Here is a 25,321-nt window from a genome sequence, read left to right on the forward strand (position 1 = left end):
CTGCACACTACAGGTGGCGGGCGCCCGTCTCCGTCACTTTATTCTTTATTCTTTTAGTGACAGTTTGAATAAAGGAAGGCCCGGTCACACATTGTGACTGTTGGAGTTCCCATTTCTTGTCTCTCTCTTTTTCTTACTCTTGCTCTCTTGCCATAGCTCTCACGTGCAAGCTTCAATTCTTCTCACCTTTCAAGGAGGAGGTTTCAGCTCAAGAGCTCTTCTAAGAAACTCCTCCTTAGCTTAAGGTGACCTGGCATGGCACATCAAAGGGCAACATAAGGCATCGTGGAGGGCAACATTGCACAAATTGCGAAAAAACAACGTAGATCTACAAGTGACATCTCCCAGAGCTCAGTGCGACCTATAGATAGAGCCATCCTCCGAGCCACCATAGGTCTTTCAAAGCCCCCCTAGTGGGCTATCTCCCTCTAAGAGGGTTTGAAGAAATTCTCCCTCTATTGTTTGCTATGAGCCAAACCCTAACTATAGTTTTCTAGCAGCCATAGCCAAAAAGCTTCAAGCTTTTCCATTTTACAAATTTTGTCAATTTCCAAGCATTAACAATGATTCTAATCACTGAAGCATATGCTTTGAAGTGTATTCCTGGTCTATGAGTAGCTCCAATACTGAGGGGACATCATAAATTCACCGAGAAGCGTAACTTCAATATCGAAAATAAGTCAAGTGTCTCACCAAGCTTGACAAGATAATACCTAAACATCTCAATCATGAGATGAGTGCTTCTAAGCACTGAAAAGGCATTTAATGACATCAGTACTATTGACCTATGAATACTGATGTGATTGAAATCTCCTCAAACTCTTCATTAAGTGTCGAGGTCATTAATCAACCTTGCTCAACCAAATGCTCGTATACTAAACTACAAGGAGGGGAAGAGCCTGAAGTCCAATCAAAGCTCATCTCGTTGAAACCTAGGAAAACAGTAAAGCTTAAATCAAGAGTCATTCGAAGAACATGACCTCCTAAATCCTATCTTGAGATATTGCATATGTATGATTTCCAACTGTTTTCAACTCTACAACTTTAAAGTTGGCTATCAGTTCTACTATTCGGTTGTACTTGGTCACCTGTAAAGGACTAGACATTGCCATTGCTTAAGGCAATAGGTAAGACCTTCCTAAAATGGCCATGGCCTATGCAGATGTAAGGCCTCAAATTCGCAAGTTCAATGGAAAAGATTTCCATCCTTGGCAAGTCCTGGTAAAATATAAAATGATGGAAAGAGGCTATTGGCCCTTCATAAAAGGAACCAAAGTTATTGACCCATCCAATCCCCTTGATGTAGAAGACGATGAAAGATGATGAAAGAGCTCAAGCTATCATCATGCTTCATTTAGATGAATCTTTAATTCATCATATTGACCAACTCTCCACTACCAAGAAGAAGTGGGATGAACTTGAAAGGCTCTACAGTGCTATAGGGAAGAACTCCAAGATCTTTCTAAAGGTGATTTTACCAATGATTCCTTGAAGAAGATGAAGCTTTGTTTCTATTAGGCACCTCTAAAGTGGTGCCTTTTTTTTGTTTTGGCATCGGCCATTTACATGTGGTACTTGGAAACAGTCGAGCGTGTGTGGATAGAAGATAGGATGTCTTAAACTTGGCCTTTGTGGCTTGCTAATGGAAAGTAGGATGCCTTATATCTTCCTTTCATGGGATGACCAATAGAAAGAGACCAATGATAATGGCATCGGGCTTTACTTCACCTGTGAATGCCCTGCTTAGAGATAAAAATGATTCGCGCTTCGAGAAAGTCATTTTCTGGTGCTTGGTCTTTGTTTCAATCGTGATCCATTTTTCAATATAACATTGCTATTTCTAAGTACCTTGTAGAGCAAGCAGGTGATTTCTTGCCTTTGTGTAAGAGTGAACATTTATAAGTACGATGTATGGAAGAGATTGTTTGTATTTCTGGAATTCTATGTTGCAAAATTTATAAATTGCTTTTAGTTTTAAGTTGAGAGAGAGAGAGAGCCATTTCTAAATATTATGGCGAAGTAAGCATGTGTTTTCTTATGGTAGTGTATGGGTGAGATTGTATGTATATTTGGCATTCTTTGTTGGAGATTTTATAGATTTGAGAGAGAGAGAGAGAGAGAGAGAGAGAGAGAGAGAGAGAGAGAGAGAGAGAGAGAGAGAGAGAGAGAGAGAGAGAGAGAGAGAGAGAGAGAGAGAGAGGGAGGGAGAGGGAATAAGGAGACGAGAGAGAATAGAATAAAACAAAAGATGGAGGGAGAGAGAAATAAGATTTATAGAGAGAATTGGGCAGGAAGCGAGAGGGGGAGGGGAAAAATATCTAGACATAGGGAATTTGGGGGGGGGAGGGAGTAGGGCACAAAGAGAGAGAGAGAGAAATAAGATTTATAGAGAGAATTGGGGGGGGAAGAGAGAGGGAGGGGAAAAATATCTAGACATAGGGAATTCGAAGGGCGGGGAGGAAGGGAGCAGGGCACAAAGGGAGGAAGAGAGAGGGAGAAATAAAATAACTTGGGAATGAAGAGGGGAATGAGAGGAGAAATGGATTATTGAGCGAAGTTGCCATGCTACTTCACGTAGAGCTGTCGCGAAGAGGTCTAGAGTTTCGTGAGTGTAAAGTGCGCATGGAACTCTAGTAATTATTACTAGCGTTCCGTGCGCGCTTCGCGGTTGGTTCTCTCTCTCTCTCTCTCCTTTTTTTCTCTCCTCACTTTTCTTTTTTCTCTCTCTTTTTTAATTCTCCCCCCTCTCTCCTCTCTTTTCCTTCTCTCTCCCTCTCCTCTTTTTTCATTTTTTTCTTCTCTCTTCTCTTCATTCTCTTTATAAATTTTTTCTTTTCTCTCTCTCTCTCTCTCCTTTTATTCTCTTTGCGCTTTTCTTCTCTCTCTTTTTAAATCTTATCTTTCCTCTCTCTATAATTCTCTCTCCATGTTCCCTCTCTCTCTCTCTCTTCTTCTTCGTATGCTTCTTTCACTTTCTTACCCCCAATCTCTCTTAAAGTATGTAAATTTTATATTTTTCCTATAGATAATTCTCTCTCTTCTCCTCTCTCTCTCTCTCTCTCCTTTTATTCTCTCTCTCTCTCTATCCCTTTTCTTCTCCTCCCCTTTCTCCTATTTTTTCTTTTTTTTTCTCTCCCTCTCTCTCTTTTAAATTTTATCTTTTCTCTCTCTCTCTCTTCCCCCTCTCTCCTTCTTCTCTCTCCCTTCCTCTCTCTCAAAAAATATTTAATTTTAAAAAAGACTTTTCTCTTTTCTCTTTTTTCCCATATCTCTTCCGCTTTTCCTCTTTCTTCTTATTCTTATTCTCTCTCTTTCTCTTTCTCTCTCTCCCCCCTCTCCTCTCTTTTCCTTCTCTCTTCTCTTTTTTCCTTTTTTTCTTCTCTTTAATTTTTTTCTCTTTCTTTTAAATTTTATCTTTTCTCTCTCTATAATTCTCTCTCTGTGTTCAAATTTTCTCTCTTCTTCTTCTTATTTTCTTTCTCTCATTTTCTTCTCTCTGTCTCTCTCCCCCTCTCTCATCTCTTTTTCTTCTCTCTCTCTCTCTCTCTCTCTTAAATTTTATATTTTTTCTCTCTATAATTCTCTTTCTCTCTGTTCCCCCTCTCTCTCCCTCTCTCCCTCCCTCTCCTCTTCTTTCTTTTTTGCTCTTTGTATCTCTCTCTCTCTCTCTCTCCAGAGAGAGGGCTCCCACGCATTACAGGATTTGAGTGGGTATCTGCATACCGGGCTACTACTAGGCAGAGCACATCTAGGGGCTCAGGAGGGGTGGCAGTTCTATTCCGTCAGGGGATACAGAGACATATCCAGTTAGTGAGACGAGATGAGGAGGCCAGTTACATATGGATCAGAGTACAGATATCAGATGAGAGATGAATCTATATGGCAGTATGCTACTTTTCACCACGAGGGTCCAGATATGCTACTACACAGGGTGATATTCAGGCCAGAGATTCCCCCTCCCCTTATTCACAGCTCTCAGAGGACATTATTCTGTATTCTAGTTTGGGTGAGGTCTTCCTTATGGGGGACTTCAACGGGCGCACACAGAGCCGACAGTGTGAGAGTTTTGATATGGAGCAGCCAGAGATCATGAGAGCATTAGACCCTGAGGAGTTGGGGATCAGTAGGGAGTCAGCAGATATTGGGCCAGACGCCACAGGGTATGGAGGGCATTTACTTGAGCTTGGTAGTAGACATCATCTCGTTATTTATAACGGGGTGGCACGATGGCCATATTTAGGAGGTCTTACGTGCTTCCCACATGGAGGGGGCGAGAGTACTGTAGATTATCTGCTCGGACCGATCGATGGGATGCATACTATCGAGTCCTTCGGCCTTGGGAGACTTCCACTCGGTGCCAATCACACCTTTCTCAGTTTCTCACTCCTCAGCTCATTACCATCACCACCTGCAGATATCATACCCCACATGCATACTACCATACACTTCACTCATGAGCTCTCACATGTTTACTCACAACATCTGGAGGAGCACATCACGTCACTTGATCCATATGCACCCTTTGATACACTGACCACTGATATCACACGCATTTTGCATGATTCTGCTACACTCAGTTTTCCACATCACACATACACGCACCCCCCTCGGACCGGTACCATGCCACAGAATAGGTGGTATGATGATGAGTGCAGAGATCTACGTCGACAGCTACGCGATTTGGAGGCCAGAGGAGAGATCACACACAGACATGCGCAAAATCGCATGCATCGCTTGACCCGCCGTAAAAAGCGGGAATGGGAGGAGGAGAGATATTGGGATATATACCACCTTCTTATGAGCAGAGATTGTGCAGAGGCATGGAGGCAGATTAGAGAACCACGCTCACCCACACCGATACATGACCTTGCAGTATGGCATGGATACGCATAGAGTTTATATCATGTACCCGCACAGCCGCTGATACCCACACCATGTACACCGAGACCAGGTATTTCATCCTTTTTCACCACTAGTATGGTGAAACATGTTATCTCACGGTTACAGCATGGCCGCGCTCGAGACCAGTTTGATCTTCAGGCAGAGCATATTATATATGGCAGAGACACATTGGCTCCACTCATTGCTCACCTCTTCAACCCTGCATTGTCTGAGGGGTTCCCTGACTCGTGGACAGAGCACACCATTGTACCTATCCACAAGTCAGGGGATCCTATGGATCCTAACACATATAGGACCATCATGATTGGGCCAGTTTTGTCCAAACTTTATGGCACGGTGATGGAGGAGGAGCTCAGCACGCTGGCAGAGAGAGAGTGCATGCGCACACCCAGACAGGCAGGGTTCACACGGGCATTTTCTACCATAGACCACATCTTCACTCTCCGTTGTCTGATCGACCAGACACGAGTGAAGAAACAGAGATTGTACTGTTGCTTTGTGGATTTCCGCAAAGCCTTTGACACGGTTCCGAGAGAGAGGCTTTTCAGACGCCTACTTGATCTGGGGGTGGATGATGACATGATGTGGGGTATTTATGCACTATATGAGCGGGTTACTGGCAGAGTCAGATGTCCGGGAGGTATATCAGATCCCCTTGTGAGCACCATTGGTGTAAAGCAAGGATGCCCACTCTCACCGACTCTATTTGGACTATACATTGATGAGATAGCAGAGTTTATTCAACAGTGAGCCGGTGGAGGTATAGATCTCAGTGGAGCCATAGTTCATATCTTACTATATGCAGATGACATTGTGTTGGTCTCAGACTCAGCTCAGGGATTACATCAGCATTTATTAGCGTTGGATGATTTTTGCATACAGAGAGACATGACAGTGAACCTTGGTAAAACCAAGGTTCTTATATTCCATACATCAGCTCAGATACGCAGACAGAGTATTTTCATGGTAGAAGGAGGGAGTATTGAGGTCACTGGATCATATGTATATTTGGGAGTCACCTTTACAGCAGCTTCAGGGACTTTCTCGATGACACAGGCAGCTCGTGACCGCCTCACTAGAGGATACTCAACATTGGCTCTTATGGAGCGACAGTGTCATCAGGCACATTTCCAGGAGCCCCGCACCAAGGGGTGGCTCTTTGATACTCTAGTCACTCCAGCACTGATGTATGGAGCAGCTATATGGGGGCCAGGCCTTGCCGATTATGTATGGACATTGATGGAGAGACCTCAGGTGATCATGATATCTAGATTGATTCACAGCAAGGCCTCAGTCCCACATGACATTGTGCGAGCAGAGCTTGCCACACCGCCCATGCTAGTTGAGGCATTATTTCAGACAGTCTGCTTCCTACACAGATTTCAGGATATGGACAGAGATCGCATTGCATACAGAGCATATATGGCATCTCAGGAGATGGCTCGAGCGGGGGATACCACATCATGGTATGCACAGACTAGAGCTTGGTTTGACAGACATGGGCTGGACATTGATAGACTCCCACCTCTTCTATATGATACTCAGGCTCCCACTTACACCCTCTCTCTCTCTGAGAGGAACAGAGTCATCAGACAAGAGATATGGCATATTTATATACAGAGGACATGGGTCAGCCCTGCACAGCCACTGCCATCGAAGATGGCACATTATTATACACAGTTCTTGAGGATATCAGAGCAGGGATTCATAGAGATTCCGAGATATATGCAGATCTATATGCCACACCGATTGAGAGTTCTTATTGGACAGCTCAGGGTATCATCACATCAGCTTATGATTGAGAGTGGCAGAGCCAGTGGCATCCCGCGGGAGGAGAGGATATGCCCCCTTTGCAGATCAGAGGTGGAGAGTGAGGAGCATTTTGTTCTCAGATGCCCGGCATACTCAGAGTTGAGATCTAGATACACATTGAGCAGCTCACTTCAGGGATGTATGATTGATATGGATCAGAGATCATTTGGCCGTTTTCTGGGAGAGGCATGGCACATCAGAGAGCAGACCACACAGCGGGTCCCAGTCAGAGAGGGGCCCACCCAAACGACTATCACACAGTTCTTTCAGACAGACAGAGTGAGAGCTACTGTACCAGCCTCCAGCCAGACCTCCGGGCTCACACTACAGCAGGCTGAGGACCAGCGTACCCGACCCCGCACTAGGATCCATGGGTTTCAGACCCCACAGCCACACCGACAGGAGATCCGGAGGATTCTTGATCTACATCGACAGCAGACTGAGATCCGACGACACTCGACACATTGGATCTCAGATCTCCAGTTTGCTCTTTCTCCACCGCCGATGTACCACATCCTGCATCTAGGAGGGATCACCTGCTATTAGCGACTTCGACGACTGCTACTACATCCCAGGATAGTATATCTCCCTGCATCTGTTACATATACACATCGCACCACTTTATCACAGCCGACAGTTGTTCCCCTATCACAGCCGACATTTGTTCCCCTTTTGTAGCCATTATCTGGAGTACCAGAGCTACATACACGACACTTATCACACTCACAGCACCGTATTTTCAGTTTCTAGTTTTTAGCTTTTCATTCAGCACTTTTATTTTGGATAGCTGGACCTCATCAGTTGTATCACAGTTTGTCTCATAGGCCAGTTTTGGTCTTTAAAAGACATTAATATAACTTTCTTTCTTTCTTTCTCTCTCTCTCTCTCTCTCTCTCTCTCTCTCTCTCTCTCTCAGTTTACATTAAAAAGTTTAATCTAACTGAGAGAGAGAGAGAGTGTGTGTGTGTGTGAGAAAACCTAGGGGGAGGGGAGAAGAAAAATGTTTATTTAAAAAAAGACTATTCTCTTTCCTCTTTCTCTCCCTTCTCTCTCCATAATCTTCTTTTTATCATTCTTCTTCTTCTTCTTCTCTCTCTCAAAGCGTGTGAAAAACTATGTTTGAAAAACTTTAAATTAAAAAAATATTTTAAAATTTTTAATTAAAGAAAAGTTTAAATTAAAAAGTGTAATCTAACTGTGAAAGAGAGAGAGAAACTTTTGATTTAAAAAGAAGTTTGATTTAATTAAAGGAGAGAGAGAGAACCTAGGCCCTACACATGAGAGAGAGAGGGGGGAGGGGGGAGGAATTTAATTAAAAAGGGGAAGGGGGAAAAGAAAGAGAGAGATTATAAGTGAGAGAGAGGGGAGGGGGTTTTAATTTAAAAAAGGGAGGTGAGGGGGGAGGCTTGAATGAAAAAAAGGAGGGGAGAGAGAAAATGAGATATTACGTGTGAAAAAGAGGTTTGGAAAAGGGGTGGGTTCGGGAAGCCCTCTGGAGGTTCGGGGCTTTTCGAACCTCTAGCGAAAATAATATAGTAATAAGAATAAGATAGAAGTCTCAAATAATTGTACGTATTTACTTGTGTTGAAGAACTTTGTTGCTTAAGTAAATGTTTCAAATTCATGTGCTTATCATCGAAAAGTTACTAATATATTATTGTACAATGCGTTTCAATGTGAAGGAGAACTTAAACATGGTAAGGGCTACCACATACATTTTGAGCCTAATTACAAGTCTTTGATGTCAAAGTGTCAATGCATTTAAGTGTAATTGTTTGAAGAAATACATGTTATGAACTCATGCATATTAACTTACACCCTTTGAAATATGAAATATGCTTAAAAATTTGTTTGAAGAAATACATGTTATGAACTCATGCATATATTAACTTACACCCTTTGAAATATGAAATATGCTTCAAAAAGTGTTTGAAAAGCTCCAAAAGTACAAGACAAAGGTGGAAAAACTCCAAATCCTTACTATATATTAAGGGGAGGTCGGGGGCTGCATGTGGCAGCCCCCGACCCCCCCTTCACTTTCTGTAGGGGTGCCACGCGTCCGGCACCCCTCGCCCGCCCACGATTCGTGGATCGAAGCGCCCATCGCCCCCTCTCCTGCGAATCCATATCCTCGGCCTATGTGGCGAGCTGCGTGGGGGCGAATCGCGATCTTTGGACTGCCTCAAGCTGCGCAGCAGCCAGCTCTATATAAAGAGCTGCTGCAAGTACCGTTTGCGACTGTGCGACTGCTGCGAGTATCGACGTCTACCACTGTTGTGAGTGACTGCTGCAAGTATCGATGTTTGCCACTGCCTGCGAGTATAGTCTTCGTGTATCGTCTGCAACTGCTGCAGGTATCTCATTATCCTGAAGCAATATCAGAAAGAAACCAAGCCAAAACTATGACAAAGAAATCAGAATTCAAACAACACACCAATCCCAGGGTCTGTGTCAATTATGATCTTTCTTGGACGGCCTGGGCTCTTGGCGATCCCACACTGTTGCTGCATGATGTGGCATGATAGCTATGGCACCAAGGGAGGATCAATGCAATCTTCTATCCCCCATGCATTATACACACAGACGAAGGCCGCTACGTGCGGTCTGTCTCTTTCTCTCTCTCACACATTTGATTGATTACTCTTATGATGCATTATACACACGACTTGATCAAGAAAGTTAAGCCATTCATCCTCTAATTAACATTTCCATCCATTCATTATGATGCTCATTTTCCTGAGCACCTTTCCTCTTTGCATTTCAAAGTTTAGTAGGCTCAATAAAATATCTTTGGAAAGAAGAGTCCCACAATTTGAAGCTATTCTAGAAAATCCACAGGATTTCTCACATATTCAATGCATGGCTCTAGGTCACATTCTTTAGGTTCCTTCTAAAAGCTATATTTGATAGCTTACAAACTATAAAGTATAGCTCTAGGTCTCATTTTCTAGGTGAGTCCTTTTGTGTAATGGTAGCCATTTCTATAACTTTCTTAAATAGGTCAAAGTTCAAAATAGCAAATGCATCTTTCATAACTAAAGATTTGTGCTACATTAAAGTCTTTTGATATGAAAGTGTGTTAATATTATTTCTTATGTGTTTATGCATGTTATTAATTAATGTGTTATGTGTGTCATTACATTATTAAGGTGTATTACGTGTTTTAAGTGTTTGATTAATTAATGTGCGTATGTGTTTTAGTATAAAAAATGTGTGATAACATTATTATGTTTGTGTTAATAGTATGTATTCATATGTATATATGTGCTAATAATATTTTAATTAATATTTTTTTCATTTAAGTTGTAATCAATGCTTGAATACTTTAATAGTTTAATGCTTTTATGATGTCCCTCATGTGTGTATGGATATTCATGCTTTGATGTGGAGAAAAAGGTGTGTCAAATATTTTCTCGACATAGTCTCATTGTGTCTCTGTCATGTATGCATAAATATTGTAATACTTTGGTGCGCCTACATCATGAAAGTATTCAATTACTTTTTAAATATGTTCTCTGTGTGTGTGTGTGTGTGTGTGTGTGTGTGTGTGTGTGTGTGTGTGTGTGTGTGAGATCTCTTAATACTTTGTGTAACCATGGCAGTATGGAGCATGCTGAAACATCTGATGCAAGAAACAATGTCCATGTACCAGACATTGTTTTGTGTACTCCCAATGCACGAATGAATGTGCGTAAAGCCAAAGACATGGCTAGGAGGAAGTCAGTACAGCATGCCCTCAAACGTGTCAAAGGACACAACACTTCTGTTGTATCCCTAAAGATCCTGCATCAGTTGGATGCAATTGAGAAGCAAATCAAGAGTTTAAACAAACGTCAAAGAGCTTCGAACTCCTTTTGTCAAAACTTTGGTGATCGCCTTCAAAGAATCGAAAAAATCCTGGCAGAAAAATATGAAGGAGGCTTGGCTGATGGGATAATGTTGCAAGACGAGATAGATGAAATAAAGGGCTATATAGGAGAAATCTATGAGTTGGTTCACAAGCACTGGCCAGGGTGTGCTTTGGAAGACCATGCAGAAAAGTTGCGAGACCTTGCTAAGAGCAATAATCGTATAGAGGATGGAGTGTGTGAATTACTAGCTCAAAAGAATGCAAGCGTGCTTGCACCTGAGAGCATTTACCTCAATGTGCATGTCACATCTCTAAAAGTTTGCCTTAATAGGTTCTCTGCAATGTTGAACCTATTGAATCGTCGCATGAGTTCATCATCCAATGCATAGTTCTCTTAGCATATCTAAGGATTTCAATAAATTTTTGTCGGATCCTCCGATAGATATGTCATTCTATTGTTGGGTTTGAGAATTTTCATGTCATTTAGACTTTTGTATTCCCCATGATAATGACATAATATGCTCTTTCAATTTATATTCTTGCACATGTAACATTATATTGTTGCTTATGTGATGTTATAATCTTCAAATTTTATATTGAAATAGTGTTTAGAACAAGTTTATCTTGAGGTATATCTTTGCTAAAGTCTTCCCTAAGAGATAGGAAGAAATTTTAGTACTCCTAGGTCATAAAAGTATGCAATTACTAATATCAAAGTACATTTTTCTTTTGCTCGACAATGGTACCTCCAACACATTTTGTGCTTAGAGATCGTGTATTACGTGCACGTAGGGAAATGCTCAAAATTACTAGACATAAGCGTAGACACGTTACAAGAGTTAGGACTGAATTACATGTTCGTGACCATGCAAGAGATATGTATGAACAACATCATGCAAATGGAAACTATATGGATGTTCAAATCCCAAATCAGCTATATCAAACCAATCAATTTCGTGATGCATCTTGCTCTGCTGCTCATGATTTGGTATCCTTTGAGGTTCAGATGTCTACCACAACTCGATAATACAATCCTAATGGTGGCTTGAGTGTGCATAGGCAAATGCTTAATGTCATGAGAGCTAAACATATGCACATGGCAATAGTTAGAACAGAATTGCAACAACTGCATCATGCTACCATAGATAGAGATAGATACAATGGCATCCAAGCTACAAGTGACCAAATGCCAGTTGCACCATTGTTGCCATTGGAAGTTCAACCACATCCTATTCGTCAAGGAGACAATGCAACTATCCACAATATAGATGTTGAGATGTTGGATAACCATGAATTGCTACCCTTCGGAGTGGGGGTACGTAGCACAAGTCCACAAAGAAATGGAAACACAAATAATCCAGATGGTGGATTAAGAAAATTTAGGCAAATGCTTGATGCTACTAGAGCTGAACATAGACACAGGGCAAGAGCAAGAACGCAATTACAACAATTGCATCGCACTACAACAAATACAATTGATATAAGTGCTCAAATGCCTGGTGCACCATTACTGTCCTTAGATGTTCAATTGCCTCGCCTTATTCAAGAAGAGAATGAAGCTATCCATAATGCAAGTGCAAGTACTGAGATGCTACATGACCAGTACAATATTCAAGCTCCTATATTTCTACCTCAAAATGGTGGATTTTGTTCAATTCTCCATGACACGCCATCTAATTTGGATATTCATCCATCAGTAACAATTTTGCTCTTCCAAAAACCAAATTTGCATGCAATTGGTACCCTTTGCAAGGTTTGTCACCATTGCATGGCTAAGTTGTGGTACGATGAAACTAAAACAATGCATACAACTTTGATTGGAAAGCATTGCTGTAGAGAAGGGAAATTAATTTTGCCACCTCTACAGCAGCCACCACAACCTCTATGGAATTTGCTTGATGGCATACATCCACAAAGCAGAGAGTTCAAAAAAAATATATGTGCTTATAATAGCGCATTGGCTTTTGTTTCAATGGGTGCAAAAATTGATGAGCTTTTGCCTCAAAATGGAAATGGTTATACTTTTCAAGTTCATGGATCAATATATCACCGGATGGGTTCCCTATTGCCAAGTGAGGATGGTCAACAAATACCAAAGTTTGCACAACTTTATATTTATGACACTGATCATGAGTTATTGAATCGCATAGGGGTTTTACCTGAGCTTTTGCCAGACTTACTACAAGAGCTTCAACAAATGATGCATGATCACAATGCTTATGCACAGGCCTTTATAGCAGTTGGTGCAAGCTTGCAATGCAATCCATCAATAGAAATAAGAATGTCCATTTTTCAAAATCGATCCACCTCTAGACGATATTTAGTTCCCACTGCAAGTGAGGTTGTTGCGATCATGCCTGGACAAGGTGATGATGATACACTTGATCATCGTAGCATTCAAGTTCGCACACGACAAGGCCATTTGATTTATATTTCTAACTTACACAAGGCATATATGCCATTGTTATATGTTCTTCTTTTTCCAAATTGAGAGGATGGATGGCATACTAAAGTTCCATATGCATTCATGGATGCTCATATTAATGCCAATAATCTTGCAAATAAAGATTGTGTCACTCAAATGCAATATTACGCTTTTCGACTTCAGATTCGAGATGATACTAATGCATGTCTTTTGTGTGGTGGTTGCTTGCTACAACAATACATTGTCGATGCTTATTGTAGCATTGAACAATGTAGATTGGCTTGGTGTCGTCGAATCAAGCAACATTGTGAGTTGAAATGTATAGGGGATTGGCTGATATGGTCAATGGTTTAGATGCAGTTGATACTAATATTATTGGGATTAGTGTGGGCAAGAGAATAGTATTGCCATCTAGCTTTACAGGTGGACCAAGTTTCATGTACCAATTATATCAAGATGCTATGGCAATTGTGCGTAGCAAAGGTAAACCTGATTTGTTTATCACCATGACATGCAATCCTAAGTGGTCTGAAATTATAGATGCTTTGTGGCCTGGTCAAACTGCACATGATCGACCAGATTTAACTGCTAGAGTTTTTCATTTGAAACATAAGGACATGATGCAGTCGATAGTGAAAAAGGAGTTGTTTGGTAAAGTTGCTAGATATGTGACTGTCATAGAATTCCAAAAGAGAGGCTTGCCTCATTCACATACGATCTTGATATTAGAACCACGCTTTAAGCCACTAGAAGCACGTCACTATGATAGATTGGTGTGCGCTGAGCTACCTGATAAGGAAAGGTTCTCGGATTTGTACCGAATTATTACTAAATGTAACATGCATGGTCTGTGTGGTGAGTTCAATCCAAAAAGTGCTTGCATGGTGGACGGAAAGTGTATAAAGGATTATCCAAAAAAGTTTATACATACAACTACATTTGATAAATCTGGTTATCCTTTATACAGACGTCGAGAGGATGGAAGAACTCATAATGCTAATGGTAACCTCTTGGATAACCGATGGATAGTGCCTTACAATCCTTATTTGAGTTCCAAGTATAGTGCTCACATAAATGTTGAGGTTTACTCGACAATTGCATCTGTCAAATATTTGTATAAATATATATTTAAGGGCCATGATCGAGCAACCATTCGGTTTACAAGTACGGGTGGTTCCGGATCCAATGATATTGACATAGAAAATATTGATGCACAAAATATTGATGAGATTGAGAGGTACTTAGATGCACGATATATTTCAGCTTCTGAAGCATGTTGGCGAATATTTGAATTCAAACTTCATGATGAGAAACCCGATATTCAATGATTGCAAATACATTTACCTGGAGAGAATATTGTTTCCTTTCGTGACTCTGATAACATTTGTGATGTGGCACAAAATGAAAATGCTCAAAAAACAACTCTCACAGGATGGTTTACATGCAATCGTTTGCACCTTGATGCTAACATAGTTCTCTATCAAGACTTTCCAATGTTTTGGGTTTGGAATGCACGCAAAAAATTGTGGACAAAGAGAAAGCAAGGAAACACATGTGGTCGAATATACTTTGTTTCACCTACGTGTGGAGAAAAATACTATTTGCGGCTACTACTCACTATATGTAAGGGGTGCACATCCTTTGAGGCATTGTGTACGGTTGATAATGTGGTGTATTCAACTTTCAAGGAGGCTTGCATTGCAAAAGGAATGTTGGAAACAGATGATAAATGGAAAATGTGTTTGCATGAAGCTGCATTGATGCAAACCGCTGCTCAATTAAGAAATTTGTTTGCATCCATCTTGGTATTTTGTTCACCTGCCCGACATGGGGCTCTATGGGAAGAGTTCTTAGGTCCGCTGACAGAGGATATAAAACATTGAATCTCCTTGCAAAATAGGCGAAATATTGATATCCAAGATGAGGCCAATAATCATGCATTGATGCATATTCAAAAACTTTTAGATCAACATGGACGCAATTTGGAAGAGTATCATGGATTGCCTGAGGTGACAATGCAAGAGTATACAAATCCTTTGATCCTTGATGAACAACTATATGATAAGGTAGAACAAGAGAATACCTTCTTAACAATGCAAGCTTTGTTGAATGATGGACAAAGAAATTGTTTTATGGCAATAATGAATGCTATTGATATTGGTTTGGGTGAACCATTTTTCTTAGATGGCCTAGGCGGTTCTGGAAAAACATTCCTATACAAATGTTTGCTTGCAAAGCTTCGCAGTCAAGGTCGCATTGCAATAGCTACAGCATCCTCTGGTATTGCTACATTGCTTTTGCCACATGGTCGTACTACCCATTCAAAGTTCAAAATTCCATTGCAGGCAGATAATAATTCTACATGCAGTATACCTGTTCAAAGTCACCTTGTAGCACTGTTAAAAGAGGCAAGTCTTATTTTGTGGGATGAAGCTCCTATGTTGGATCATAATACCTTTGAGGCACTGGACAGAACTTTAAAGGATATAATGCAGAGTGATATGCCATTTGGTGGTAAAGTTATTCTACTAGGTGGAGATTTTAGGCAAATATTGCCTGTTGTACCAAAGGGTACCCGTGAGGATATTGTTGGTGCTGCTATATGTTGTTCCAATTTGTGGCAATATTTCAATGTTTTAAAACTTACACAGAATATGCGGGTCGCATCAGATCAAGATCAGTTTGTTGCACGGTTGCAAGACATTGGAGATGGAAAAGATTTGACACATACTAATAATATATTGCAAATTCCACTTGCATTGTTGTTAAAGGGAGGATCTATGCAAGACTTGATCAAATTTGTCTATTGTGAAATGAATTGTGTAATTGATTACAAAACGTTCTTTAGTGGACGTGCCATTTTTGCACCTCGAAACAATGATGTGGAAATGATAAACAATCATGCATTGCAGCTGATGCCGGGAGAGGTTAAACAATACTACAATGCTGATTCTATGGATATAACTGAGGAGAACTCATTCCTCTATTCTGGGGAATATCTAAATTCCCTTGACCTCGGTGGAGGTATTCCTCCTCATATCTTGCTGCTCAAAGTAAATGCTCCAATAATATTGCTCAGGAACTTGAATCCTTCTAAAGGTTTATGCAATGGTACTAGGTTGGTATGCAAGGCTTTCAATAACAAGGTCATTGATGCAGAGATAATTACGGGGACCAATATTGGTGACAGAGTTTTTATCCCGAGGATAACTTTCATCCCAACTACACTGGAACTTCCTTTCTCAATGAAACGCTTGCAATTCCCAGTCCGTTTGGCGTTTGCAATGACAATCAACAAATCTCAAGGCCAAACGTTATCATTTGGGAATATATCTAAAAATCCCAGTCTTTACTCATGGTCAACTCTATGTTGCTTTCTCAAGAGTAAAGTCTCTGGACAGATTGAAAGTCTTGATTAATGAGAAAGAGGACATGGTAAATGGTACCATCAATATTATATATAATGAAGTTTTACAGAAAGTATTGTAACCTCTATTTTTTCAAAAGTGTAATGTTTGTTCTCTCATATTATATTTGCATAATGTTTTTATTTCAATACAATCAAAGCGTTTTTTTCTTCTTTGTTCACATATCTATAAAATGTAGTGTTGTACTTTCTTATGCTCTTTTTCAGTAGTGAGTTCTTTGTTGATGAAAAGCAAGTTTGACTTATTTTCTCTGATTTAATACTTTAATGTTTTAATCATATCTCTCATGTATGGATAGATATTCATGATTTTATGTGGAGTTAGACGTATGTTTGTTTTACTATATGAGAACATTGTGTTTAAATTATTTCTACCATAAGAAGTTATTTGAACTTTCTATCATATTATATTTGCATAAAACTTTTGGTGCAATATCATCAAAGTTTATTTATTCTTTTTTAATCATATATTTTCAGGAAATGAACTATTTTACTGTCTCTTGTTCTTTTTAAGTATTAAGGTTTTCAAAGAAAATTTCAAAGAAAAGTAAGTTCAACTTTTTTCCTTTAACAAAAAATGAAATGTTTTAATCTCTCATGCTCTTTTGAAATATTATATTCCTTGAATAGAACCATGTTTGACTTATTTTCTATGAAATTTTGTTTGCATTTATACAAAAGTAAGTTTTGAAAATTTATCATGTATAAAGTTATTTTATACAATATGCATTACAAACTCTTTTTCTCTTCTAAATTGGTCTTCTAATTTCAATATTGTAAAGTTATTTTTTAAATAAAAAAATTGATCAATATTACTAATTTTTATATTTTCTAAATATTATTGATAGATGGCCCAAACAGTATTTGAATATTATCGTGCCTCTCCTTATCAAATGAGACTTCAAGAAGCATTGTGAACTATTGCTACGGATGATATTATCCATAGAACTTTGGCTAGGGTAATCGAAAGATTACCCAATGATGGATTTACTAATGGAAACACTCCTTTATATGTAGAAATTTTATATTTTGGATGGATCCAATGCTACTATGTTAGACAAGCAGATGTTGAGTACTTCATATCTCGGTCCCATAGTAGACACATACCGAATGACTGGAGTAAATCAGAGTTTCAAGATTTATCATGTTTTGTAACTTTGCATCAGTTTCATCCAAATTCCGCCGACTGCTCTACTAATGTTAGAGCCAATCATATCACGTCCCCAGGTAATACTTACTCACCATTTTCATTAATTAATGTTTTGCTTTATAAATTTAATATTGTTATTTCTAAAGTCTTTTTTTTTTCGTTTTTAGATGTTGCAGCACAATCTGGGGCGGGGCGTGTCACAGCTTCGCCCATACATGTTCCCCGTGCTAGATCCACGGTTGATAATTCATCTAAGAAGAGAAAGCTTTCTTTTCGATAGTTGATTTTCTACAGTACAACTATCTTTTTGAAAACATTATATACTTTCTTTTCCATTTACCAGTTGTTATAGTTGGAATTCTTTCAGTGATATTTAAAAATCACTTTTGCTTCAGTTATGTTTTTCAATTATTATGGTTGAGATAATCAATGTTATTGTATTGAATTGTTAGATTTTATAATGAAGTTTAAAAATTGCAAGACTATTTGATTCATTACTAAGTGGAAGAATGTGTGAACAAATTAAAACATTTGTGCTTCACATCCCGGCGCGAAGCACCGGGCTGAGTCTAGGCGCGGAGCGCCTAATGTAAATAGAAAAGCTACAAATTAAGAGCTTGCATGGAAGTAACTCTTCTTTAATAATTTGTAGATCAATACGAAGACCCTCAAGGTCCAATACCTCTAGGCTCTATCTTTCATGTACGTGGCAATGAGTATTTAACCAAAAAAGCACCCACCATAGTTTGACCATCTATAGCTAGTATATAGTTTAGCAAGTAGAGTGAGCTGAAAATTATAGAAAGAAGAATGTGTCACATAAGGTTGACTTTGACTCCAAGAGAGTCTAATCTAGCATTTGCATGCACTACCCTATCTTAGATGCAAAATGATTTTCTATTCATTGAATATCAATGCTTATAATGATCCTTGTAGTCAGGGGAACCCATATCCTTTACCACCAACTCATCAATTGTTTCCATTACAACATCCATCTTGGTGACCAGCCAAGTGGAGCCATACTCACTTTTTACATAATACAAGGTGTCTTCATTGCTGCCCGTGAGAATGGAACCCATGACCTTTTACCACACCATTTCACTACCACTAGAGCTGACAATTCTTGGTGACACTAGGTCTAACCTCACTTTTTAAGTTCAATGAAACTTTCCATTTCTCGTGTGAAGCATGCCCTTTGTAAATTTGTCAATTTCTTTACTTTACATGTGCACCTATATGTCGTTTTTCCCTAGAAATTCTCTCCCTTTTTCTGGAAAATAATAATTAAAAGTCAAATCGATTATTATTATTTTTGAAATCGTAATTTGCTGACTTTCTGAAAAGAATAATTAAAAGTCAATTTGATTTTTTTTTGAAATGAGTAATTTGCTGACTGGTGGACGGCGGACGACGTGTTGAATCAGGATTCAGCAGCAAGAAGCTGGGCCGCTGGCCTTTCACCATGCTGCTCATTATTAGCATTTGTTGCATTGTTGCATTGTTGTATTGCAATATGGTTAGTAGCTGCTCCCGAACATTGAGGGCGCGGACCTCCATCAGTTGACCCGACACTTGACTGCATTCTCTTCATGGTGCGTGCCAGCATTCCATTCTCTCTGCTAATTTACTTTCTTTTGATGCGGACCTTCTTGCGGAGGCTGAGCAGCGGAGCATCCATGGAGTGCGAGTGCGCCTTTGTCCTACATTTCCCTTTGATCAGCATAATCTAACCTCTGGCAATGGTCCTTTTTCAGTTGTTCATGCCTTCAAACTTTCGTGCTCTTGTTTGTAGCGTTTCGCACCTTGGAGCACAGAAAGCCGCAGCAAACTGATACATTTTCCCTGTAAACGTCCGAGTACAGACACTTGACTGCATTCTCTTCATGGTGCGCGCCACCATTCCATTCTCTGTGCTAATTTACTTTCTTTTGATGCGGACCTTCTTGTGGAGCATCCATGGAGTGCGCCTTTGTCCTACATTTCCCTTTGATCAGCATAATCTAACCTCTGGCAATGGTCCGATTTCAGTTGTTCATGTCTTCAAACTTTCGTGCTCTTGTTTGTAGCGTTTCGCACCTTGAAGCACAGAAAGCCGCAGCAAACTGATACATCTTCCCTGCAAACGTCCGAGTACAGACACTTTTTTGGAATGGAGAAGTCAAGCAAACCTGCTGCAAAGAGTAGCTTTGGTGCGTTCACAGGAAAGTCGCTTGAGCTATTCTTGTAATTTATGGCAATGAACGTCTGTCTTTGCTGCCAGAAGAAGACCTAGGCGATGACTTTCTGTCTTCATGGAAGCCTAACAAACCATTACCCACGGCTGCCCTGGACTTTGACGATGAGCCGGCCCCTAAAAATCGGAAGTCGTCTTTCTCCCTGGCTAAAATGTACCTCTTGGCCACATATTATTGTTGTTTACCGAGATTTCTTCACTCCGATGTGAGCTTTATGTGTGATGCTTTCGGCTCTACCAGGGACATGGATTTTGATTTCGATGGTGGATTTAAGGCCTTAGAGAGCTTTGACGTTGATATGTCAGACATCGACTTTCCCAGCACTCGCAAAGCATCAAAAACAAAAACCAGTGGACAAGAAAAGCATGCGAAGGAAGATACCAAGATAGGAAATACTAGCACAAAGTTTTCTTTTGATTTCAACGGGTTAGCAGTGTGCTTTAATAGCTTCGCTCTTGGAAGAACTGCACGAGTTTTGCACCAAGAAACATCCCTAAGAAAGATTCGAGTTCAAATGTGTGTACGAATTATAGTTTTGTTCGCAAGCTAAGCAAAGCACTTCTTGCAGATTTGATGATCTTGATTTGGACGATACATTAAAGAAAAAGGAACTTGATAAGCCAGATGGTTCAAGGAGGAAAACGGCCTTATCAATGAGCCCCTCCTCTAAGTATTGCAAGCAAACGTGCCTATTGGATGATTTTGAGAAAGAAACATCTGGATCCAGCTCAGTACCACATGTTGGCATCAGCATGAGCAAGGAAATTGTTAAGGATCAGAAATCTGACTCTACATCTTCAGAAGAGCCATGCTTTAATGCTGCTGCTCAACCTAGATCGACTCTATCACCTCAGGATTCTCAAGAACAAATGTCTATTGACTCAGCTAACTGCTCACCGTTGGATGAAAAGGATCATTCTATGAAGGCTGCAGATGTATTCTCTCAAGACAGGGAGGCAGTGCAGGTTTCTGTTCAATCTGCAGAGTCTCCAGATGTGAAAGAGGCTGTACAACAGCCATGCAAATCTTCTAAGTCTCCAGAAGTTAAAGATGCTGAAGAGGCACCCATACTTGAAAACTCAATTGAGATGAAAGAACCTGGTAACATCACTCATTTTATGGAACAACCATATCATGATCTATTGCTTAACAGAAGCAAACAAGAAAAAAGCTCTGCAAAGGATCAAGGCACATCAACTGCTAACAATGACAATCACACAGTAGAATTTTCATCATCAGAAAATTTTAAGGCTCATTCCAAATCAGTCAAGCCCTCAAAGTTTTTTCCAAAGTTTCATGACAGAAGTGAAAAAGAGAATCTATTGCCTTTTGACATTGGCGTGGAAAGCGGCTTAGCATCACAAGAGCAGATAGGAGCTAAGCAGTGTATGGTAGAAACTGCTAAACTGGCTTCAACAGATGTTGTGCAGCTACCTTCACCATGTGATGACAAGCCTGATAACTCAAACCTGGGCATATCAGCACCAAAAACATATTGTGACAAAGACTCAGAGGATAAGAGAGAGCTCATTTACCAATCAGAAATCAGGTGACAGTCTAAGTGAAATTTTAGTTTTGATGTCAAACTAAGGAAATTAAATGGTGGCATGCACTTTTTGAACCTCATTAACCAAGGCACGAATTGTTTGCTTTGTCTGAAAATATGAAGTGGTTCCTCGCAAGAGATTTCAAAGGAATGCCACAAAATGCAATCAAGGAAAGAACTGCGTGATTTACAGGCCAGGTATCATTGACCTGAAAAACTCCAGAAAATTTTGACATTTACTGGCTCAAATTTCTCATTGGTCTTTAAATGCATGTGGAATGATGTACAGAAGATTTGGTGACAACAACGATGACACCGTAGATAAGAAGAATATCACAAGCAACAGTCTGCAGAAATTCAGCAATGAGGACTGCATGGGTGATCGGGAGAATGCCACAAACACTCTCCCAAATATTGCCATACTTGGAGAGTCATGTAAGACAAAGGATGTGAGATCAAGCAGCAGGTCACATTAATCTTTTTACTGCGTTGTTTTAAAATAGGTTTTTCTATTCACCTTAGTGCCCTTACAAGAAGAAAAGGTACATATTTTTCCAGTGGTTTTACTAAAGGAATGAAGAGCAACATGATGCAAGCAGATGCAAATGATGACAAGAACACTGAGGTAGCACTTGTGAGTGTCTCTAAAAAGTTGCCCCAGAGTTTGCCTGCAAGACCAGAAAAAAGGTGAATATCCTGGTAGCCTTTGAAGTTTCCCCCTCTGATATCAGTTCACTGCATTGTTTATGTCGGCGCCATCACCCGGTCTAGACCCTTCAAGTTACCATCGTAAGAATCTTCTGCTGTAGTGTTACTTTGTGGCACCATCAACATCTTTTTGCTTTTGAATCTGAATTCACGGCATTGCCTTTGTTGGCACCATTCATGTAGAACTAAGGAATATACAAAATGAATAAACAGACCATTTGTGTAGAACCAAGCAATATTCATGTAGAACATTCATGTCGAGTTACAAAACAATTACAAAGGAGTTGTTTAACTAGATCTAGGATACAACTTTACATGCCTAAACTTCAATTGCACTTTCGACCCTGCTTCCTCCTACTGTACCAGTGATAGACATTCTTGTCATGTGTCTCTTGTTTTTCATGTGCTCCATTGCTTAAATGCTAAAGCTGAGGTCTTCAATCTAGAATTTTGGCATAAATTTGGGTATCGGTTGTTTTGGATCTTCAATCTTCTTGCCTTGCTGTTTTAAAGTCCACTTACAGTGTTATTGGGGGAATCCTTCTAGCAAACCCCTGCAATTCCTAGTTAATCTTTAGGCAACTTGGGTAATTTCACTTTCGTCTACAGTCAGTCGCTATCATAATAGGATAAGCAACAAGTTTAAGATGGTACATATTTGAAAGTTGCATGACTTTAGATCAGAAGGAAATGGACACCTTTGAGGATTGCTGTTATCAATAGAAAGTTTTGAAGAACCAGCTTCAAAGTTCTTGAACCTTGTACGACGGTAACAGGGCTAGAAGAGCCACAACAGCAGCCCAAGACCCTAACATAAATGCACCAATGAGTTGTGCAACTTCTGAGCACTGAGAAATACTGTAGCCTAACGTAGCATCAGTCTGGCTGAAAAAGAAAGCCAAGATCTAACCTAGTGGTGTACATTGAAAATTAGCCATAAATAGTAACAAGTGGCCTCATTTTTATTCTAAAGTGACATTGCTTTTCTAGAAAAAGATTTGGGCTAATTTTAGAAGAGGGAGACATGTTGGATGAGCAAATTATGAAATGATCCACAAACAGGTCCAAACTCTAAGCATGCTCAACACTGATTTGCAACTGCACAGGGGAATGCCTTAAAAGTCTACGTGACCTTGAGTTGTTGACCAAACACTTATCTTGGCTTATGCACTGATCCTAGACATGTCAATTGACCCTTTTGAAGCACATACAAGTTGAAAGTACACTCTAGACTAAGGCTTAAAAGAGTAGGGGAAACTAGCCTTTCTTTCTATAGGAGGGTGGTGGAACCTTGTGTTAGAGATTATTCATCCCCTGGACTAGCATTTATCAGGTTACCATTGGTGCAGTCAGTTCTCTCGGAGGTACTCTCAGAGGGCATTATTCATTATTACTATTAATCAGTGAGCATTTTCAGTAGGCACAGTTTTGTCAGGCAGGCGTGATGGTGCCATGTGGCAGCAGGAGGACTGATCGTTGATTATTTTATTCATTTATGTTGTAGTTGGCAGTTTTTGATCAGGTCAACCAGTTTTTTTGCTGACCGACTGCATTATTTTATTGCATTCTTTTCTCCTATTTAGCCCACTTGGCAGCCTGCCCCACACACTTGTTTTTAGGTGTTCGGCTTGAGGAGATACGTCTACAGCCCTTGTATATCTGCCGTCTTCATTTCAGCATTCATTGACTGCAGATTTCTGCATTCTTCTATCTCTTTTCTCTCTACCTTTCTCTTGTGTTCATTTTCTTTTAGTCTTGTCCATATGGTTTCACATTTGCTGCACTTTGACATGGTATTAGAGTAGCGTAGGAGGGCTGATTGATTGTGGGCAGAGCTGATAGGGAGGATTCTTTGCGGCAAAATTTTTGAGTTTTAGCCTTTGGAGGTTGTGATAGTGAATAGTTGTGTGCGGAGAAGGAGCGAAGTTGCTGTTTTTTGCAGGTCTTTGCTGTTTGTGGAGGAGGAAAGGCTACGTTTTCAGCCTTTTGCTGCAGATTTTGAGTTTTCATCACCTCCGGTGGGTGAAACACTTTGAGGACGAGTAGAGGAAGCCCTAGTAGGCAATGGTACCGTGCGTGGAGTTAGAGGGGCTGCCCTTGTTTTTGTGTAGGTCATTCTATTTATAATGTTGACTGAAATTGACGTGGAGTTTCAAGCTATTATGGACCGTAAGGTCCCCATGTTGCTTGCTCTTCCTACAGATCAAAAGCTTGATGGGAAGAATTACTGCTTTTGGCATGTAATGATGCTTGCCATCTTGGAGTCTTATAATTTGGTGGAGCTTGTGACCGAGGCTATAGACCGTCCTATAGCTCGTGATTCCTCCAAGATTTCTTCAGATGAGAAAGCTGAGTTGATGAAGGTACAAGCGCATTGGGATAAATTGAATGTCCGCATCTGTTCTTTCCTCTTTTTCTCCTATAATCCAGCTGTCATTGCTCACATTGGTCACTTGACTGTGGCTTGGAACATATGGCTGGAGCTTGATCAGATGTACAACCAGATGACCATGATGAAGCGGGTGTCCTAGAGGATCAGATAAGGAATTTTAAGTCCTAACAAGTCTTCTTCTACGTGAAAGCGTGTTAATAAGCTTCAGCAATTGTAGATGCAGGTTCAAAATGCGGGGAAGGTGATTACCTCGGAGGACATGGTGATAACTCTTCTTTCTCAATCACTAACCAAATTCAATGCATTTTACTTCGCCTTGATTGCTTTAGGGCAGATAGGGACTCTTTGTTGGGAAGAGTTGGTTTCTATCGTTTTGGACCAAGAGGAGCAATTGAAAGGACAAACTGCTTCCAAATAGGAGGCATTGAGAGGTCAGTCCTCTCAAAAGAAGGGGAAGGACCAAAAGAAGAAGGACAAATCGAAGGACAAAGAGAAGGATTCTACTTGTCACATCTGTGGCAAGACAGTCACTGGAAGAAGGATAGCCTCGACAAGGAAAAGGAGAAGTCTTCAAAGGATTTAGGAGCAGTGGCTGCTCCCTCAGTTGCAAAGCATGTGTGTATTCACTGACCTTTGCTTGCTCTAAACTAGTCATTGTGTTGCATTGATGTCTCATTTGCACCTAACCAATTGCATTGCTGATTTTGTGCCTTTTTGACTGGTGTGTTTGGTCATTACTTGCTCGTGAAGTGCAATCTTATGTCTGTGATGAGATGCTCTAAACACAAAAACAGAATACCAATTGTATGACAAAGCACAAACTAATAACAAGGATTAGGATAACTCAGAGAGACAATGAACACAGAAAATAATGA

The 25,321-nt window shown here is 40.2% G+C and overlaps 2 protein-coding genes and 2 long non-coding RNA genes across 8 annotated transcripts in view; 3 read left to right on the top strand and 1 right to left on the bottom strand.

Annotated features, from left to right (window-relative positions):
• Nucleotides 1-13,327: 13,327 nt before the first annotated feature.
• On the top strand, nt 13,328-14,317 carry LOC148039420 (uncharacterized). The gene has a single exon (XM_087690175.1). The coding sequence runs from the start codon at nt 13,328-13,330 to the stop codon at nt 14,315-14,317; it is 990 nt and encodes a 329-aa protein (XP_087546301.1).
• Nucleotides 14,318-19,018: 4,701 nt separating this feature from the next.
• LOC148039421 (uncharacterized) overlaps nt 19,019-25,321 on the top strand; it is a 44,046-nt gene continuing 37,743 nt past the window's right edge. The window contains exons 1-8 of one of the 5 annotated variants that reach the window (XM_087690556.1): nt 19,021-19,452; nt 19,633-19,755; nt 19,827-19,953; nt 20,041-20,226; nt 20,369-21,349; nt 21,470-21,544; nt 21,636-21,812; nt 21,905-22,033. In XM_087690556.1, coding sequence (XP_087546682.1) covers nt 19,716-19,755; nt 19,827-19,953; nt 20,041-20,226; nt 20,369-21,349; nt 21,470-21,544; nt 21,636-21,812; nt 21,905-22,033 — 1,715 coding nt within the window. In that variant the 5' untranslated portion in view covers nt 19,021-19,452; nt 19,633-19,715. Of the gene's footprint in view, nt 19,453-19,632; nt 19,756-19,826; nt 20,227-20,368; nt 21,350-21,469; nt 21,545-21,635; nt 21,813-21,904; nt 22,034-25,321 lie in introns of all 5 variants that reach the window. The other 4 variants (XM_087690526.1, XM_087690549.1, XM_087690543.1 and 1 more) reach the window with 4 other exon arrangements.
• LOC148039422 (uncharacterized) overlaps nt 21,409-25,321 on the bottom strand; it is a 41,505-nt gene continuing 37,592 nt past the window's right edge. Inside the window, exon 4 of the long non-coding RNA XR_015692788.1 lies at nt 21,409-22,239. This is a non-coding gene — a long non-coding RNA (uncharacterized LOC148039422). The remainder of the gene's footprint in view (nt 22,240-25,321) is intronic.
• LOC148039423 (uncharacterized) lies at nt 24,085-25,024 on the top strand. Its single transcript, XR_015688300.1, has 3 exons — nt 24,085-24,161; nt 24,257-24,417; nt 24,547-25,024. It is a non-coding gene; the product is annotated as an uncharacterized LOC148039423 (long non-coding RNA).

The sequence above is a fragment of the Lygodium microphyllum genome, chromosome 2 (genome assembly GCF_053477565.2).
Source record: "Lygodium microphyllum isolate KBCC chromosome 2, Lygodium_microphyllum_v1.1.10, whole genome shotgun sequence".
Lineage (NCBI taxonomy): Eukaryota > Viridiplantae > Streptophyta > Polypodiopsida > Schizaeales > Lygodiaceae > Lygodium > Lygodium microphyllum.

What these genes read in the sequence shown, in the direction of transcription:
- LOC148039420 (XM_087690175.1), top strand. Translation starts at nt 13,328, where the DNA reads ATGGTCAATGGTTTAGATGCAGTTGATACTAATATTATTGGGATTAGT.